The sequence below is a fragment of the Odocoileus virginianus genome, chromosome 2, assembly GCF_023699985.2.
Source record: "Odocoileus virginianus isolate 20LAN1187 ecotype Illinois chromosome 2, Ovbor_1.2, whole genome shotgun sequence".
Classification (NCBI taxonomy): Eukaryota; Metazoa; Chordata; class Mammalia; order Artiodactyla; family Cervidae; genus Odocoileus; species Odocoileus virginianus.
The window spans coordinates 94747940-94765850 of NC_069675.1; the positions used below are offsets into that span (position 1 = coordinate 94747940).

Here is a 17911-nt window from a genome sequence, read left to right on the forward strand (position 1 = left end):
AATACCTGCAGAGTAGGAAACTACAGATGTGAACTCTGGCAGATTTTTAAATGAATACTGAAAAATACAATAGCAAAAAAAAAAAAAGCCCAACTCCATAGGTAGGTCAGTAACAGCCTACTAGACACAGTTGAAGGGGAAAACTGGAGAAGTCAGAGGAAATCCAGAATGCATCGAGAGAGGCAGCAGCAGGGCCGTCTGATGAGCCCTTGGGTTTCCCCCAAGTCCCAGGTAAACATTGCTTTTACCCCAGTTGGCACTTGTTCACATACTGTACTGCTTGGGCTCTCAGACCAGCACCCCACTGCCTACTTCACCTAACTCCTCCTTTTTCCATTCAGCTGGTCACCAAACCTTGCTCATTCCAGTTCATAAGCATTTAAAGACAAAATTTGGATCCTTTTTATTAAGTCTGTTAGGTTTATGGTTTTTTTTTTCTTTTTAAATATTTGGCTGCATAGGCTATTAGCTGACACACTGGGGATCTTCACGGTGGCGTGTGGAATCTTAGTTGTTAACATGTGGGATCCAGTTCCTCAACCAGGTATTGAACCTGGGCCCCCTGCATTGGGAGCAGAGAGACTTCGCCATTGGACCACCTGGGAAGTCCTTGTGAGCGTCTTTGAAATAGCCACTTTCTCCACCTCCTACGCCAGTGTGGGTCCCGGCCCATGAGCCCCTGCTAGGACACAGGAGAGCCTGGCAGGCTCTCATCCCCACTCCAGGCCTGCCCTTGATTCCAGCCCCTGCACTTCCCCAATGGAGAGAGCCCAAATCAAGTTCATGCCAAGCCGGTGAGACAAACTTCCAGAGGATCTAGGCAAAAGCCAAGTATTCTTTATGATTTTATTAATTATATATATATTACATTCTCAAATTTCAAATGATGTATTACACAAAATATATAAACTTATGACAGTTCTTTTTCATTCATTTTGCAAAGAAAAAAAAAAGTTCATCTGCATCACTGGCATCAGGGCAGGGTCTGGCTATTTCTGGGCAGCCTGTCTGCTGACCTAATTCTCCTGGGTCCACTAGACAAGCAATTTGGGATATGGCAGGACCTTCTGTATTTCATGCATGGTGCTGTACTTGGAAATTTTATTCCAAACACTGGCAGAGCATTCAGATGGATTTTAAAAGTTGATCCTGTAGGAGTATGTGATCTCCCCAACACTTACCTCCCCTCATGTGTCCAGAAACCTGTGTCATAGGCCACACCCCCAGGGATAATGATTACATCTCCATGGTTCTTTGACCTCCCCCTCCTCCGCAAGTTCCACCAGGGTACCAATTAGGGCTGTTTTAGGTAAATGCGTCTTCGTCAAGCAGTACTTTGCTGCTCTACAGAACTGAGTGAGCCTCCACGTTATGAGACCTGTAACAACCCAAATGCAAAGGGATGACCTCACTTCTGAAGGATAACATTTTGGGGGAAAATCCTGCCTTGTAATCAGACCCAAGCAGTTCTTAGAACCTGAGTTTCTGGAGTCGTGGATGTGTGTCCCTGCTGTGTCCTCAGCCTGCATCATCACTGCCTCCCCTCCCTGACTGCCCCCAGTTGGGATGGGGCCACACAGCAAGCACTCAGCTCCTGCTGTGGGCCCTGCTTCCTGAGATCCAGCCTGGGGACGCTGGGGGCCAGCCGCTCCCCAGCTGCAGAGCAAGACCTCTGTGCTGTTGTGATGGGATTCTCTTCAGGTCCTGCTTGAGGTCCCTAAAGGGGACCCACGCATCTCTTCCCGGCTGAGATCCCACCCTGCAGGCCAAGCTGGGAGAGGCCAGGCCTTGGGCGACACCCACTCCCCACGGGGTCGGGGCTCCAATCCTTGCTCCCTGGGGCTTTGGGCATGTGGCATGGGCTCCCTGAGTCTGCTCCACCCTCTGAAACATGGAGACGACCTCCCTCAGTGAACGTCACAGGTTAGCCAGGACAAGAAGCACCTCACCCCCAGGCTGGGTAGTCCCTCCCACCCTCAGCATCTTCCTTTGGGCCAGGGTCTTCCTTAGGGCCAGAGTCCCTCTGCTCTCCATACGCTGCCCAGTTGACTGCAGCAGGACACGGGGCCCTTGCTGGGTGACTGGGGTTGGGGACACATATAAGGTTCTGACTGGGTGGCCCCAGGCAGTAGCAAGGGCTGGGGTCAGACAGCTGCTCAGCCACCACTCCTGCTGGGCTCAGTGCTGGGCAGCAGATGAAACCTTGGGCCCAGACCACAGACCCCAGGCCTCACAGAGAGCTGTCCCTACCTGAAGGCCAAGTCACAGGTAGGAGGGCTGTATCTGAAGGATGTGGGCCTGGGTCTGCTGCTGTGCTGGCCCAGAGCCCTGAGATCTGAGCCAGCCTTGGGCCCACTGGCTGCCTGGACATCAGCTTCCAGATGCAAGGAAAGCCAGGGGAGGGCAGAGCCAGGTGCTTGCCCCACCCTGCGTGCCTCCTCGGCTGAAACAACTCTTTACTAACACATTTCCCCTTTATTAAGTGCCTTGTAAGTTGTTATACAACCAGGACATGGTTCAGGAATCAAGCCGTGTGAAAGCAAGCGAGCTGAGGCCGACTGAGCCACATCCTCAGAAGAGCAGGGGGATGGTGCAGCGATGCAGAATGGGCTTCCCCGCCACCAGCACACCTCACTTCCTGACCCCTTAGCTGTGGGGAGGCCTGGAGACCCCAGCTCCATGTAATTCCGTCTCTAGGTCCTTGCGAGTTGAGGAATCAGGCTACAGACCTCAGCCTGGCCGCGCAGCTAACAAAAACTGGGCAGAGCTGAGCTAGTGAGGAAGGGCCTGTCCAGTCTCCACCCTCATGAGGGCTGAGCTCGGCTAGTTCCTTTCCCAGGAGGAGGCCACGGTGGGTGCCTGGGCCGACCTTCTGTTCAGTTTCTGGACTCAGCCTGGGTGCTGGTGAAGACCCATGAAAGGCACTCGGCTTGGGTCTGCAGACCCTGCTGAGGGTGGCTGTCCCTGACTGAGATCTGTGGGGCCCAGGGGAAGAGGGAGCAAAGAGGAGGAGCCGAGTGGGTGGCGTAGCCCAAGGTGGTGTGGCTGTGGCACCGGCAGGCCAAGCAGCGGGCTCAGAGCTTGGCCCGGGGGTGGCTCTGGAGCAGAGCCCGCATGTCCAGGAGTGCCTTCTCCAGATAGTGTGCCAGGTGGACGGCGTTGGTGTCGGCACAGCTGTTGTAGGCTGACACGGAGAAGTTGATGTGCGTCTCCATGGGGTTATAGCAGACGCCATAGCCATCTGGCACCACGGGCCCAAAGAACATGACACAGTCTGTCTTGGCGGGGACCTGAGGATGGCACAGGACCACAGACAGCTCTCATCCCAGCCCCGCGGTGGCACCAGCCTGCCTTTCACGTGGGCTCCCACCATGCTCTGCCTGAGACGCCCTCTGCTTGTCTTCAGCGGACAGCTGAGTCCCCTAGAGTCCTTAGGAGTGCAGTTCTGGTGTCACCAGATTTCCCTGACATTCCTGGGGGGCTGTCACTGTCCGGCCAAGACTGTGATCCCCTGGGGGCAGTATCCCAGTGCCCAGCACAGGCTGGCCTGGATCAAATGCTCCTTAGCATCTGATCAGTGTGTGAATGAAGCCAAGGAAGAAGAGGGGTCCCGACTCCTCAGCCTGCCTGAGGTGAAGTGAGGCCCCCAACCCCAGAACTCAGCTGCTTCAGGAGGGGCCTGTGTGAGTCACATCACCTCCAAGTGACTGTGTTTCGGACCCTGGTGCATCCTCTGTGACTCCCGTTCCATCCCACCCCAGGGCAGTTAAGGCAGCGGCTCACCTGGCTGGTGGAGAGGTTGAAGTGCATGGCGATGGCGTAGGAGGTGTCCATGAAGATGTCGGGCATGCTCACTAGGTCTTCGATGGCCTGCATCTTCAGGCCCAGCAGGTGCCGGTCGAAGGCCTCCCCACGGATGGCCTGCGAGAGGGGAGCTGTCAGGAGCAGGGGCTGCAGGCCCACCAGCTGCCACCCTCCCCAGGAGCCTCTGGCGGCAACAGCTCTTCCACTCACTGGCCCGCAGACCCATGAGGCCAGAGCAGCTGGGCAGGAAAGCCCTCACTTCACAGATGGGGAAACTGAGGCCTAGGAACTCCCCTGCTTCCAGGGAGGCCAGAAAGTACAGCCCAAGAGCACAGGCGTGCAGCTGGGTGGCCCGGCCCCATCCTGGCTGTGGGACCTCGGCAGGTCACTGACGTCTTGGAGCCTCAGTGTCTTCAGCTGTGAGATAGGGACAGTCACTGAACTCCCTCTGTGGGGTGGCACTGATTGAAGTAGTTGCCTGCGTGTAACATGGGCAAAGCCTGGCGTGTGCAGGCACTCAGGGTCAGGCTGGGAGCCGCACCTCCACCCCTGGACTGCAGCCCCAGCTGTCAGAGGGCGGGCACCCTGCGGTCTGCCAGACCATGCACACCCTCGGTATCCTGGGCTCTGGGGCAGTGGGGAGAGTGCCTGACACAAGATCCAGAGGCCAACCTGGGCCCAGGGCAACTGCTAGGCCTCACCTTGGTTTTTCCCACTGTAGAATGGGATGTTCAGCTTTGCTCCAAGTGCCCCAGTGCTTAGGGCAGGGGTGCCTGACGCTAAGGGGAGCAGCCATTTGCTGCAGGGATGGACAAGTTGGTGGGTCATGCCCAGGGCCAAGGGAGCAGGGAGCGGGGGCTGGCTCACCCGGTCGGTGTAGGCTCGATGGGCCTGCACAGCCTTCCGCAGCAGCTCCACCTTCTCATGCTCCTAGGTGGGGGGTGGGGGGAAGAGGGCGCTGATGCTTCCTGTCCCTGCTCCCTCCTCAGGGGCCCACTGCCCACTCCAGGTTTTCTCCTGAAAGCACAGACTGGCCAGTCCCCAGCCAAGGCCTGACCCAGGGCAAGTGCTCACTGCTGATGGCTGACCCTCGAACAACTCGGTTTGAACTCTGCAAGCCTACTTATATGTGGACTTTCATCAAAAAACACAACAGTATGACACACCCCATGGAAGGCTGGACCTGCAAACGCACAACCACAGACACAGAGAGCGACTAAAGGGATACAGGGAATTTCGACTGTGTGGTGCCCCAAACCCCCGGGTTGCTCAAGGATCCACTGGAGTTCCCTTTCCTCTTTGGCCAGCAGAAAGCGGCCGCACCAATAAATTCATGGCTCCATCTTCCACGAGATGCCCAGTGTCCACCACAGGACTGGGATAGAGTAAGTGCTCAACGTGCACTGACAAAAGGAGAAGGAAGGCAGAAAGGCTTGAACCCAGCTCTCCCACCCTTGCCCCTGACCCCTCACCGTCACATTGGGATCATCCATGGCCTTGACGAAGGTCAGCGAGGCCACGGAGGCTGAGCGGATGGTGTCGGTCCGGCCTAGGTGGAACATGCGCAGAGAGGCGCTTTCGTACGTGGCGCAGGCCTGCCCGTAGATCCTGGGTGGGAAAGGTGCTGAGCTCGCCCCTGGCAGGTCCTTCCACCTGCCCCCAGGCTTCATCCTCCCGGGGGGTGGGGTATACCTGTAGTAGGCCAGCTGCAGTGCCATCTGGATGAAGGCATCTGGGCTCAGCTTCTCTGACTTGGGGAAGTCCTTTCCAAAGTGGTGGAACACCATCACTGTGATGTCCAGGTCCTGGATCATGCTGGGGGTGGGGTGGGGGTGGGAGGTGAGGAGCAGTACCCAGCAGCCTCTGCCAAGCCCACAGAGGCGCTGAGGGCAGTCTCTGAACCAGTGGGCACTGTGGCAGAGCTGGCTCTTGTTCCGGCTGGAGGAGCCCCTCCCAGCACTCACATGCTGAGATTCTGCTTGGCCTTTTCAATGTCGTTCTTGATCTCAGGTGTGATGTTGAACCGCAGCTTCTTGGGCATGGGCAGGGGAACCATGGGAGACCGCACGAGTTCCGGCCTCTTCCTGCACAGGATGTGAGGGTCTCAGGCTCCTGCCAGGAGCCTCCGGAGCCTGGGTCCATCCCCGGGATTACAATCGGGAAGAGGGGGCCAGTTCAGGGAGACTCTTGGAGGAGGGGAAGGGACTTGTCCAAGGTCACCGAGCTGAGAAGTGGCAGAGCCAGAATGCAAACCCAGCTCTGATGGACTCTGAAACCCACACCCCCTTCTGGCTTCCTCTGTAGAAGCATAGATTCCCAGTACAAGGGAGATGGCCATTCCTCCTCTGAGAGCTTGTCTGTCACCTGTGTCACCTGTCATCAGGAGCTGGAGAACTGGCTGGAGGGTGGGAGACCCACACTCACGTGAAGTCCATGACATGGTCCAAAAGGGAGACGATGGGGGGCCCCTCGGCTGCCGCATGCTCATAGACGAGCCCACAGGCGCCGTCTTCAGCCACGATGAACTGCGGGGGAGATGGGGTCCCTGACGGGTCCAGGCCCCAGCAGCCATTCTCTGGCAGGGTCCCCTGGGGGGGCTCTGAACCATCTCAAGCGCTTCAGCTGATTTATTACTCTTATTCATAACAGCTAACACTTACCGGGGACTTCGGGACCTCTGTCCCAGGTCACGCTAAGCACATCCTGTGCTCAGAGACTTTTCTGGGTCCTTGCACCTACAGTTCCCAGGAGTCCTACCACCACCCCATTTCACAGGTAAGAGGGAAAGTCATGACCAAGACTGTGCCGCTCAACCTGGCCCCACATTCCAGGCTCTCCTGATCAGGGACGGATGTGTTGGAGGTGACAGGGGTTACTGGGCCAGGCTTGGGAAAGACAGGTTGACTGCTGCTAATTACAGCCGCGTCCACCTGCTGATTCCCCCCTGCTTTACAAGCTGGGAAGCCAGGGACACCGGAGTCCAGGGGAGGGACAGGAAATCCTGAGGCGGCAGTGGGCTGAGCCTGGGCGCGGGTCAGGGGTGGGAGTCCTGTCCCTGCCAGCTCCTCACCTGCAGTGTCTTGTCGAACCAGCGGTTGCCGCTGTTGAGCTTGCTGCCGCCCCCGTGCAGCATCTGGCCTGCCACCTGGCTGCGGTAGGTGTCTTCCGAGACCCGAGGCATGGGTGCGTCCAGGCACACAGTGAAAATGCTCCTCTGGATGGAGAGCACTGATTCCCGGTTCACCTTGTCTGTGGGGACGTGTGGGGGGTGGGGGTGGGGGTTAGGCCTGGGGAGGCTTCCAGAGCTTCCTTTAACAGGGCCCAGTAGCCCCAGAGCACCCCATGAGGCACGGCTGCCCCGCTTCAGAAAGCAGGAAACGGAAGCCCAGGTCACAGAGAAAGCCAGTAAGGTAGCTGGGGATCCAACATGGGAGTGGATTCTGGGGATGATGCCCTTGCCCAGCATGGGATTTGAAGGGAATGTGAAGGGGGGGCTCCTCAGAAGAAGGATGTGTTCTCACTGCAACTTGCTACTGAACAAAAAGAAGAAACTAAACCCAACTGAGGTTTCCCCTCATGTGCAATGAGGACAACAGCGCCCGCTCTGAGTAGAGGGGATTTAGCGTGACGAGCTGCTTGGGCCTGGTGTGGGTACCTTTGATGAGGGTGCTGTAGGCCTTGGCCCAGGAGTTACGGTGGTTGGAGGTGAGGATGCCCACGGGCTCCTTGTTGGTTTGCAGTGACGAGTTCCAGATCTTCTCCAGCTGCGTGAAGATCTGATCCGAGGTCAGGGGTGTCCCATCGCTGTGGTACACATCCAACTCAAAAAACTGTCCGGGCACAGGCAGGCGGAGAGAAGGGGTTTTGTGGGGGCCTCAGACAGGCAGCGGTCACCTCCCAGCCCAGCTGAGGGGATGGTGTCAGGCCGAGGGCGAGGAGCAGGAGGAGATCTCTGCACTGCTCTCCCCGGGCTGACCAGGCCCTAACCCTCCCAGGCCTCCCCCGGGTTGGGGCCTGTCTGGATACCCAGTGGACAGAAGAGGCCCAGGGCCTGCCTGTTTCAAGGGCACGTGGGCAAGTGTGTTGGGGAAGCTGACTCTGAGCCCTGCCTTTCCTTCCTGCAACCATGTGGGGGCTGAACAGCTGCAGGGGGACCACCCACTTGGTAGTTGTGCACCACGGTGATGTGCATAGGCGGCTTCTTGGTCCTGCTGAACTTGGTGACCAAATCCTGCTTGGGGCCTGGCACGCGGCAGGACGACAGGATCTGATAGTACTGGTTCATGCACAGTGGCTTGCCCCCCAGGTACTCCACGGGCAGAGTCTCGCTGCAGGGGCAGAGGGACAGGGAGGTAGGTGGGATCCATAGGGGGCTGCTGGGTCTAGCTGCAGGCTGGGTTGTTCCATGGGGCTCACACAAGCAGTGCTAGGCCCCTTGGTGCCCACCCCCCAACTTAGCGTGGGAAGAGGGGAAGAGGGGTGGTTGTCGGAGGCCGACTGGGTCAGGAGGCCTGTGAGCCACCCTGCTTGTTAGTCACCCTGGAAACTCCGTTCCCTTCTCTGGGCTTCACTTTGCCACAGGGAAGATGAAGCAACGAGTCATCCCCTGGGGTCTCCTCTTCACCTGGGACGTCAATTCCAGGGATCTCTTGGGAGAGGGCCCCCTGGAGGACGTCACGGCAGCTGGAGCTGAGGACCCAGGTGCCCCGATCACCCATGCTCTGCCTCCCCAATCCTCAAAGAGGCTAGGTCAGCAGGAAGTGAGAGCCACTGAGCTCTGGGCCTGCTCAGCAGTCAGGCAGGAGGTGGGAATGGGCTGCTGGAGTGGCTGTAGTAATTAGGCAGTCCAGCTAGAAGGTGAAAGGGTGGGGATGGGGCCACTCACTTGTCAATCATGGCCTTGAAATCCAACACGCCCTCAATTAATTTGGCAGCGAACCTGGAGGGACAAAGTAAAGATCAGAAGGCTGTGTGGACAGCCAGAAGGAGGTTGCTTTACTCCTCTCACTGCTTAGAGAGCCTGAGGAGTTCAAGTGTAGAACCTGTATTCCCATCTCATTCTGCATAATCTCTGGGGAAAGGGATTAGGGTAATGTGTCGGCCAAACAACTGGCAGGACTTTGGTGCTACTGGGCAGCATGACTATGGCTGGATTACGAGTCATGTCCTCTGACTCCATCCTCAGAGGGTCCGAGGCCCTGATTCACAGCCTGGAGCCTGGAAGGCCTTTGCCCTGTTTTGAAGCATCAGTTAGGGAGGGATCTAGGATTGTGGGCTAAAGCCAAGGGTGACTGGGGGGGGGGGGGGGGTAGTGCCTTAAGGTGTCCCGTCTCTTAGATCCCTTCCTGTTTCTGGGCTTGTGTGTCCCCCAGGCCATCTCAGTCAACCTGCTCCTTCCCCCCTGAACCGTCTGGGCCACATCAACCATGCCTGATGCATGGGGGTGCTCCTGGCCCCATGGGGACTGCTGGCTAGTTTCTGGGCTTGAACCGCTGGTCCTTCCTGGGGTGCCCTGGTCCCTTTAAGAGAAGCAGGTATGGCCCTGAGAGACTGACTAGTCCTTGGGCAGGAGATCTTGTCACTGGTATTTTTATCCCTGGTAGAACTGGAATAGAGGCCAAGGCAAAATGACATGACCGAATGTGGAAAACGGGACTGTGTACAAAGGTCACCCTTGTGGCCATCTGAAGAAAGTGGGAAGGACGGGGTGAAGTGCCAGAACTGGGGTGAGTAGCCTCAGGTTTAGGGGAAGGGAGGGGTCCTAGTCTGCAGTTTGGTGGTTAACAAGAGTCAGGAAGATTCTGCTTCATGTCCAGGTCAGTCAATCCTGAGAGGTGATCTTGGGCAGGTCCCTTCACTGCTCCTAGCCTCAGTTTCCCTACCTATAAAACACGGATGATGCTTCTTAAGGCTATTTCCTAAGGCTATTTGTGGTAATGAAAGATAATGAACAGGGCTGGGGCCCCTCTGTTCTCCTGGAAGAAGTGGACATCAGGACCCTGGGAAGGTCCAGAGCTCTGCCCCCACCTTGGTGACTCACCGGAGCTGGCCCTGCCGATCCACAAAGTCCTGCTTAGGCAGCATCACACCAGGGCTGGAGTAGATGACCAGGGGCTGGCGGTACTGGAGGTAGGCTGTTTTGAGCCACCAGTCGGACAGCTGGGGAAGGACCAGAGCCCATGAGGAGGGATGGATGAGGGACCTGGTTGCTCCTTCGCTACCAGGGCCAACAGAGCTGGCTGGGTGCCCTCTGCCCTCTCTAGCGAGCACAGATTTTCAAACTCAATGCTCAGATCCAGAACCCCCCAGTCCTGTAAATCCAGCAGCGACCCATCCTCATCCCTCTAATGGAGCCTGTCAGCATTAGCAAAGGGAATCGGGCAACACTGTCAAGGAAAAAAGACTGGCAGGAAACCTGGGGTTGGGGGAAAAACAGAGGCAGAAATAGCAGTCACTTTTTCTTTCTCTCATATATTTCAGGTCAATGATTTTAGCACTTTTAGAAAATAAAAATGTACATCTGATAGAAAGGAGACAAGAGAGAAAGTTATATGAAAACAAAGTCTGATGAGTAAGTTTCTGCCTGTCTCAGGTGGGCATACTCTAGGGAAGCAGGAGCCCTCAGAAACCCTGGTCCTCTGTGCCCTCAGCTTTGTTGCTGTCAGACTAGGGAATGGACAGCCACCTGGATCTCCAGGTCAGGGCAATCTGGAACATAGCCCCAGAGATTTCAGAGCCTCTGTAAAGACAGATCACTGTACTAGTGACAAGATGTAGGTGACTCTCTACTAGGCTGGCTATCCTCTGACCAGGGCAGGGTATTTCCATGGATATGCAGCAAAAGGCTCCTGTCTTGGGACCTGCAGGTGACCATCACCCTTGAACCTTATGTGCTGACAGCAGTACTGCCCCCACTACACCTTCTCCCCAGCATAAGCCTCTTTGTGGCAGGTCCCTCAATCCCTGGAGACACAGCCCCCACTGTGCTTCCTAATCCATCTTAAATGCAGTAGGACGTGCCTCTTACCACACGGACTCCCCTTGGGAAACTGCTGGCCATGGGCCCCTGGCAAGGGGTGAAGAAGGGCAAAGTGCCCAGGTCACACAGCAGACCCGCAGGCAACTTCTGTCTGCTGATCTGTGGCCTGGAGACATGGCCCCCGCTCAGCCAGGCCCTCCTGTCTAGCTTGGAGCCTCCTTGAGCGCTGCTCTGTGGCTCTTCGATCCATCTCCCTGGGCCTCAGTTTCCCCATCCATAGATGGGGAGGGGCAGACAGAAGCTCCCTCCCCTTGGGGACAGATAGGTTGGGCTGCCCTTCAGCCAGGGGCCCCCACAGCCCTGGAGATCTCAGAGCCTCTGACCAGAGCTCTGGAATCCAGGGGAGCCCCTGCACATGGGGGCATTCCCTCAGTGAAAAATCTGCTGAGCAGGGGCAGAACCCTCAAGGGCCCGTGAGTGGAGAGGGGGTGGTGATCCCACCCCTTTAGCCAGAAGATTAAGTCTGAAGTAGCAGTTCTGGCTAAACAAAGTTGGAAAACTGCCAGATCCCAGAGATGCTAAGATCCCGACCTGCTAAGGTTTGTCTGTGCTGGTGGCCGGCTGACGTCTTCCACCTCTTCTGTGCAGCCCCTGCCCTTCCACCTGCTCCCTCACAGCGCCTCTCACTTTACAGGGCCAGACCCATCTCTGGTTCTCTCTACACACCTCATTCATCCCTCTCTCAATGACCCTCCTTCCCTCCCTGCACACAGTTGCTTTAGGCCTGGGCTGTCCACCCCCCAGCCCCATCAGCAAGTGCCACTGACACCAAAACATATCCTGGATCGAATGACTTCCTGTCCTCTCCCTGCCAGCCTGCCCACAGGCTCCTGTTCCCATCTGCACTTCCCTCCCACCAGCATGGCAGTCCTAAGTTCATGCCGGATGTGAGATGAACACAGAAAAGTGCCCGGGGCACCAGCGCAAACATATCTGCACATGCTGAACACATCTTTGTAAAAGACTGAGACACAGAACCAGGACAGTCAGTCACTGTCAATATGATCACCCTGCAGCCCTGTCCCACTGAGCTCAAGTCCAGGGGCTCCCTGGGGCCCCCACCCTGCCCTTGCACCCCACTCCAGCCTCCATTCCTGAACCTGAGCTGTTTCCACCTTTGCCTGTGCTGTTCCCTCTGTCTGACTCAGACCCAGGACCACCTCTGCCCTGCCCTCCCCGCCCCATTGGAACGAAGAAGCTGCTGTCCTCCACCCTCACACCTGCTTCGTCCTTTTCACCTGAGAGGACTGCATCGCCTGATGTGACCTGGTCCGCTCATGGGTGTCCTCACCCTGTATACTTGAATGTCAACTCCAACAGGCTGCTGACAATGTCCTTCTTGCTCACCCAGCACCCTGCTTGGTGCTGGGCACAGAGTAAGTGCTCAGGAAACTCTGTGGTGCAAATGGATGCACCAGCGCAGCCTGTGTTGGAAAATTGGGGCTGTACAGCCAGCAACAGGCCACAGGAGGGACGCTCACAACCACCCAGGCCTCAGGGGAGTGGCCCTGTTCCCCTTACCCTCCACATGCGCCAAAGGGACTGGTGTGCCCCCTGCCTTCTCACTCACCCAGTTCTCCATCTTCCTGGCCCTGCGCTCCAGCCCTTTCTGCAGGCGCTCCCCTACGCCGCCTGCCACCTGGAACTCTTCCACCAGCTGCTTGGTTTGGGTCCATTCCTCCTCGCTCACGATGGGCTGCAGTGCCTTGAGATAATGGTCCAGGGTCTGCTGGAGCGGGGGCACGGGCAGCCGGGGGAGCGAGTCTTGGTGTGCCTTAAAGCGACTGGAAACCTTCATCAAGGAGGAGGGCTTGAGGAGGCCCAGGGGCTTCACCTGCAGGCAGCAGAACATCCTGCTCATTCTCTCACCAGCTCTGGGAGACTGGCACTCTCCAAGCTGAAGTCCTGGGCACTTATGTGCCCATTCCTGGTGTCAGAGACAGCCTCTTGGGTGGGGCTTGCCCTGGTTTCCCAGCCCTCGAGCTGTAGGTGTCTCCACCTCTTAGGGGCCTGGAGATGCAGGTAGGGATGGGGGAGGGTGGGGAGGGGCCACTGATCTTGGCAGGGCTCAGAGCAACCAAGTCAGAATGGATGGCACCTGCCTGGGGGCAGCAGAGATCAGAGGGGCCTCTCACCTGCTGGATGCATAGGGCCCTGCCTTTCTCACCCTGGGATGATGGGCCAACCAGTGGTGACGTGATGGCTCCCTCTCGGAGGTCCCCACCTCCTTTTCTCCCACCCTTACCAGGTTGAGAAATAGGAGGGAAGAAGAGAAAATCAGAGCTAGACAATGACAGGAGCTTTAGGCTTTTTCCTGTCTGTGGGTTGGGGAGAGGGGTGGCATGGGAACAGTGCTGTGCCAAGAGAGACCTGAGTGGCCTGGCAGGAGGGTGAGAGTTGGAAGACAGGGAGAGTGTAGAGGCTCTGGTGGCAGAGAGAGAGAGAGACAGGAAGGTCCGAGGCTGCTGGCAGCAGTGGGCAGGCAAGCGGCAGAGGTTCCGTTTCATACCTTCTCTTTTTGCTGCTCGTTCTCCATGGCAGGACTGAGGTTCTGAGCCCTGTCTGTCTGCCTCTTGGGCTGGATCTCTAAGCCTAACTGTGCTACCAAGTGGGTGAGCAGAACCTAGCAAGAGGCAGCCACTTGCCTGGGCTGGAAAGAGAAGACAAGAGCCAAGATTCAGGGGGAGGCAGACAGGGTAGTGGTGGTGGCTGCAGCGGCTGTGGTGGTATCTGGGCTTCTGACTGCCACGGGAGAGGCTGCTCCACCCTCTCCAGCTTCCAGAAATGGAGGAATGGGGAGCAGGTAAGAGGGCTAACGCTGTGCACTGGAGGAGAAGGAAACCTGGAAAACTTTTCCCTTTCTTCCCTGGACGGGCCCAGTGCCAGGGAGTCAGGCCAAGAGGTATTAAAACTCCACCTGCTGGAATGTGCATCGGTCCATGTGATGAGGGAATACTTGGCTGGAGGACAGAAACTGCTAGACCACCAAGGTTATATGTAACTGTGAATGTGGTCCTGAAAACTGGGGATGGAGCCGAGAAGCAGACCCCGGGAAGGGGCAGCCAGTGGGCATTCCCTCCAGGACTTCTGACCCCTCTGGGCCACCCTTCTCCTAAAGTCTAGTTCCTTTGAGGTGTGGTTCTTTCAGCTGGGGGTTACCAGTAGTGACCTTTGGGCATTAAAAATAAACCAAAGAATGCTGGCTTTGGGATTGGGCTAGATTTGAGTCACCTGACCAGGGGAGGCAGGCCTGTTTGCCTCAGTTTTCCTGGCAGTGATCAGGTCATTGGGATGACTTACAGGCCATCTGTGGGATGGGCACACGGCTCAGGTGGTGCCAGCAAGGAGGACGTGGAACTCTGGGGCACTGGAATATCTGGAAAAGCCTCCGAGAGAGTAGATTGGTACCTCAGCCCTCGGGGCCTAGCAGTGTCTAAATATCCTTCTTGGCACAAACACAGGGAGATACAGAGATATGCTAGGTGTAGAGAGGAGAGGGATCTAAATCAGAGAGCAGCGACACCGGCTCCAAGCGGCCCTGGGGAAGACTGGGGGTGGGGGATTGTAGATGCTAATCAAGTTGCGGGGAGGGGCTAGTGGAGTGGGGGGCGTGGGGCTTCCGCCGGCAGCCGGCAGTCTTTCGCCAATTCGGAGGACTTTCAGCTTGATACCCTCACTGGAGTGCCTCTGGCCACACACAGTTCCCCAGGGGCTATTTGATCAACCCAGGGAGGGTGACCAACTGGATGGGGTTGGAGAAGTGGCCGGGGAAGAAATGGCTCAGGCTGAGCCATGGACAGGTGTTTGAGTCAGAGAATAACCATGGGGAGACATTCCTGGTCTCTCCGCTCCTTGGCTCTGGGTCTAAGGGTGGAGGTGCTGCCCGAAGCCAGGGTCTTCACTGTCTTTTCTGGGTCGCTGGAATTTAGTGCCACAAAAAGCCTCTTGACCTTGAGCCTCAGTCTCCCCCTCTGCCAAACGGGGTTAGTTCACCTGCTGACCCCACCCCAGCAGCTCCTAGCTGGGTTGGACAGAGGCCGCCAGATCCCAGCGCCTCGACGGCCGGTTTTCCCACTCGGGCGTAGCTGCCCTGCTGGCCCCGTCCGCCGCCCGCCCGCCCCGCTCCAGGGCCCGCCAGGCCGGCTGCCCGGCCACACTCACCACGGTCCTGGTAGCGAATGCCAACATCTCTGCGGCCCGCTCGCGGACGCACAGTCCGCTACTTCCGACGGACTGGGCAAAGTCCGCGCCGCCGCCGACGGGTCCCTGCTAGAGCCTCCAGGCCAAGGTCGCCGAGTCACGGCCGCTAGACGGTAGAGGCGGCCCCGCGCCCACCCACCGGGCCGGACGGGCGGGCGGCCTGGGGAAGGCGGACTCGTGGGGCGGGGCCTCGGGCCGGTTGCTGCCCCGGAGGCTAAGCCACGAGCGCGGGGCGGGGCCGGGGCGGGACCGGGGCGTAAAGAGCGGTTGGGGAAAGCCGCGAGGCGGTGGAACCCGGGAAGAGGAGCAAGCCGAAGGCCGCCGTCCAGTTCGCCCTCTGCCACATCCATTAAGGCGTCCACAGACTGTGGGAGGCAGTGGTGTGGACTCCTTCTCAGTCCTTTTGGTGGCCTTGAACGTTGCCCTCAGAGTGGTAGGAAAACACAACCATGTTGACAGAGGCAGGTCTTCTAATAGTTCTCGGGGTCGGGTCAGAGCCCGGCTCGAAGATGACAAGTGGGGACCGCCCCGCAAAAGCATGGCTGCCGCGATCCCAGCACACTCCCCGCAGGCGGTTGGCGCGTGGGCGGCGAGCCGGCCGTTGGTGCGCATGCTCGCCGGCGCCCCGCTGAGCGCACCGCCCCGAGTCGGCCGTTGGTGCGCATGCTCGCCGGCGCCCCGCACCAACATGGCTGCCGCCCCCCGCTGAGCGCGGCTGCCCGGAGCCGGCCGTTGCTGGGCATGCTCCCTGAGTGCCCCGCACCAACATGGCGCACGTCTTCGCTGGGGTGACTTTAATTCTCGGTTTTCGGTTATAGCCTGCCGGGGCTCGTTTTTTTTCAGCAAGCCCTGAGCGCGTGGTGGGGCCGAGGCAAGGCGGGGTGGTGCAGGGGTGAAAAGGGAGAGGGTACTGCAGGCATCCCGGCCGGCTTCCGGCGATAGGAAGATGGCTGAGGGCGAGCGGCAGACGCCGTCAGGTAGGACGGTGGGGCCCGTGTGGAGTGGGGGCTCGGGGGCGGTGCTAGGCGTGGGGGCGGGGAAGGGGTGTGTTGTGTAGGGGGGCGCCTCGGCGAGGGGAAGCGGGGTTCGGGAGCTGGAGGACCTCGAGGGGCAAACGCTCTTGGGCCCTCGAGAAGGACCAAGAGTTGACGGGGCCCCCGGGTGAGGAGTGCTGGGGGCGTCGTGAGGGAGGGCAGGATCCCGGGGCCGAAAAGGAGTGATGAATGGGGCGTGACACCGGGACTCGGGGAGCCTGAGCGGCCCGAGGGGTCGGGTGGGCAGAGCCCAGAAGGGGAGGCCTTTTCTACATCCGGGCTGTTCGGGCTCAATTCAGCTCTTGAGCTGGTGGGTAAGCACCCCAACCCCCACCCCACGGATGGGGACTGCTGTCTTTGTTAGACCCGGCCTTGGGGGTGGGGGCTGGTGCTCCGTGGGGCTTTCCTCGCCCCGCTTTGCCGGCCTCCCTCCGCTCTCTGACCTCTCCTTATCACCTCCCCTCTCTTCCCCTGGGAAAAAGGGACTCGAGTTTCAGTGGCTGAGAAATTATCGAGACATACTGCCCCTCGGCCGTCTAAACCACTAATTTTAAAAGGCTGGTTGTGCAAGGAGACGAGTCACTTTTCTGGCATCATTTTCTGTAACTTTTGTTTACGGGGCTGTTGTTTCTTTTTAGTTCATTTCGAATAATTGGCATGGAGGTAATAGGGAAAGGATCCTCTTAGAGAGACCGGTTACCTAGGGGAATGGAAGTGTATTTGCTGACCACTCCCCTTGCCCCTTCCTTGAGTTTAGAAGAACTGACAATAGATGACTTTTACAATTGTCAGAGGTGTAAATAGGTTGGCCAAACAGCTGTTTCAAAACAGCTAGTGTAAACCATTCTATATTCCTTCTACTCTGTCTTGCTTCTGGGAAGGTCTCAGGAGGGAGAAATTTTGAAGATCAAAGAGGTATACCCTCGCATCTCTCACACACACACACACACACACACACACACACGAACATTGCCAGGGCTTCCCTAGTCTCACACACACACACACACACACACACACACGAACATTGCCAGGGCTTCCCTAGACACACACACACACACACACACACACACACACACACGAACATTGCCAGGGCTTCTCTAGACACACACACACACACACACACACACACGAACATTGCCACACGAACATTGCCAGGGCTTCCCTAGACACACACACACACACACACACACACACACACGAACATTGCCAGGGCTTCCCTAGACACACACACACACACACACACACACACACACGAACATTGCCAGGGCTTCCCTAGTGGCTCAGATGGTAAAGAGTCTGCCTGCAGTGCGGGAGACTCGGGTTCGATCCCTAGGTCAAGAAGTTCCCCTGGGGAAGTAAATGGCAGCCCACGCCAGTACTCTTGCCTGGAAAATCCGATGGACAGAGGAGCCTGGCAGGCTACAGTCCAGGGGGTCACAAAAGAGTTGGACAAAGAGTTGGGTATGGTCTGTCAAGGCAACTGAAATTTATTTTACTTGGTACAAAATTTATTTTACTTGGTACAAAACTTCTGTGCATATGCCCTTAGGAATTCTGGTAATGACATCAGGGTATATAAGGCAACCAGAATTATCAGTGAGATGAATGTGTCCCTGAAGATGGGTGGCGGGAGGACCTATGCCCTGAGACAGAGGTGGGCTCAGAGAATTCTCTATGTCTGAGAAGATTCAGATTCCTAGGAGGTGGTCCTTCTTGGAAGTTTGAAACTCAGGATATTTAGGAACAAGTAGTAGAAAAACTACTTAACTCGGTGTAGTGATAAAAACCTTGGATTTTGCAGTTACATAGACCTGGCTCTACTTGGCAAACTGCA

The 17911-nt window shown here is 57.4% G+C and overlaps 2 protein-coding genes across 7 annotated transcripts in view; one reads left to right on the forward strand and one right to left on the reverse strand.

The window, feature by feature from the left end:
* Positions 1–832: 832 nt before the first annotated feature.
* Positions 833–15589, reverse strand: CRAT (carnitine O-acetyltransferase). 4 transcript variants are annotated; one of them, XM_020874832.2, is made up of 15 exons: positions 15005–15588; positions 13353–13493; positions 12414–12677; positions 9845–9963; positions 8690–8743; positions 7967–8132; positions 7460–7634; positions 6875–7053; positions 6229–6329; positions 5769–5888; positions 5497–5619; positions 5277–5412; positions 4672–4734; positions 3784–3921; positions 2456–3290 (listed from the first exon to the last, which is right to left on the reverse strand). In XM_020874832.2, exons 2-15 carry the CDS (start codon positions 13377–13379, stop codon positions 3075–3077), a joined length of 1881 nt encoding a protein of 626 aa, XP_020730491.1. In that variant the 5' UTR covers positions 13380–13493; positions 15005–15588; the 3' UTR covers positions 2456–3074. The 4 variants fall into 4 exon arrangements, with proteins under 4 accessions (XP_070310466.1, XP_020730491.1, XP_020730492.1 ...); XM_070454365.1 differs by lacking the exons at positions 2456–3290; positions 13353–13493 and adding an exon at positions 833–1378 and having other exon boundaries at positions 15005–15589; XM_020874833.2 differs by lacking the exon at positions 13353–13493 and having other exon boundaries at positions 15005–15589.
* Positions 15590–15712: 123 nt separating this feature from the next.
* The window catches only part of PTPA (protein phosphatase 2 phosphatase activator), a 31783-nt gene continuing 29584 nt past the window's right edge, over positions 15713–17911 (forward strand). Inside the window, exon 1 of one of the 3 annotated variants that reach the window (XM_070454369.1) lies at positions 15713–16020. Coding sequence is in view for 1 of the 3 variants with exons in the window: in XM_020874738.2 (XP_020730397.1) it covers positions 15990–16020 (31 nt within the window). In the remaining 2 variants the exon portion in view is untranslated. Of the gene's footprint in view, positions 16021–16131; positions 16205–17911 lie in introns of those variants that run through there. The other 2 variants (XM_020874738.2, XM_020874740.2) reach the window with 2 other exon arrangements.

What these genes read in the sequence shown, in the direction of transcription:
- CRAT (XM_020874833.2), bottom strand. Translation starts at nt 15,031, where the DNA reads ATGTTGGCATTCGCTACCAGGACCGTG. An exon ending in GCCAAGCAGAATCTCAGCAT is followed by an intron (nt 5,620 to 5,768) that starts GTGAGTGCTGGG and finishes CCCCACCCCCAG; the next exon opens with CATGATCCAGGACCTGGACA. An exon ending in TGGATGATCCCAATGTGACG is followed by an intron (nt 4,735 to 5,276) that starts GTGAGGGGTCAG and finishes CCCCCCACCTAG; the next exon opens with GAGCATGAGAAGGTGGAGCT.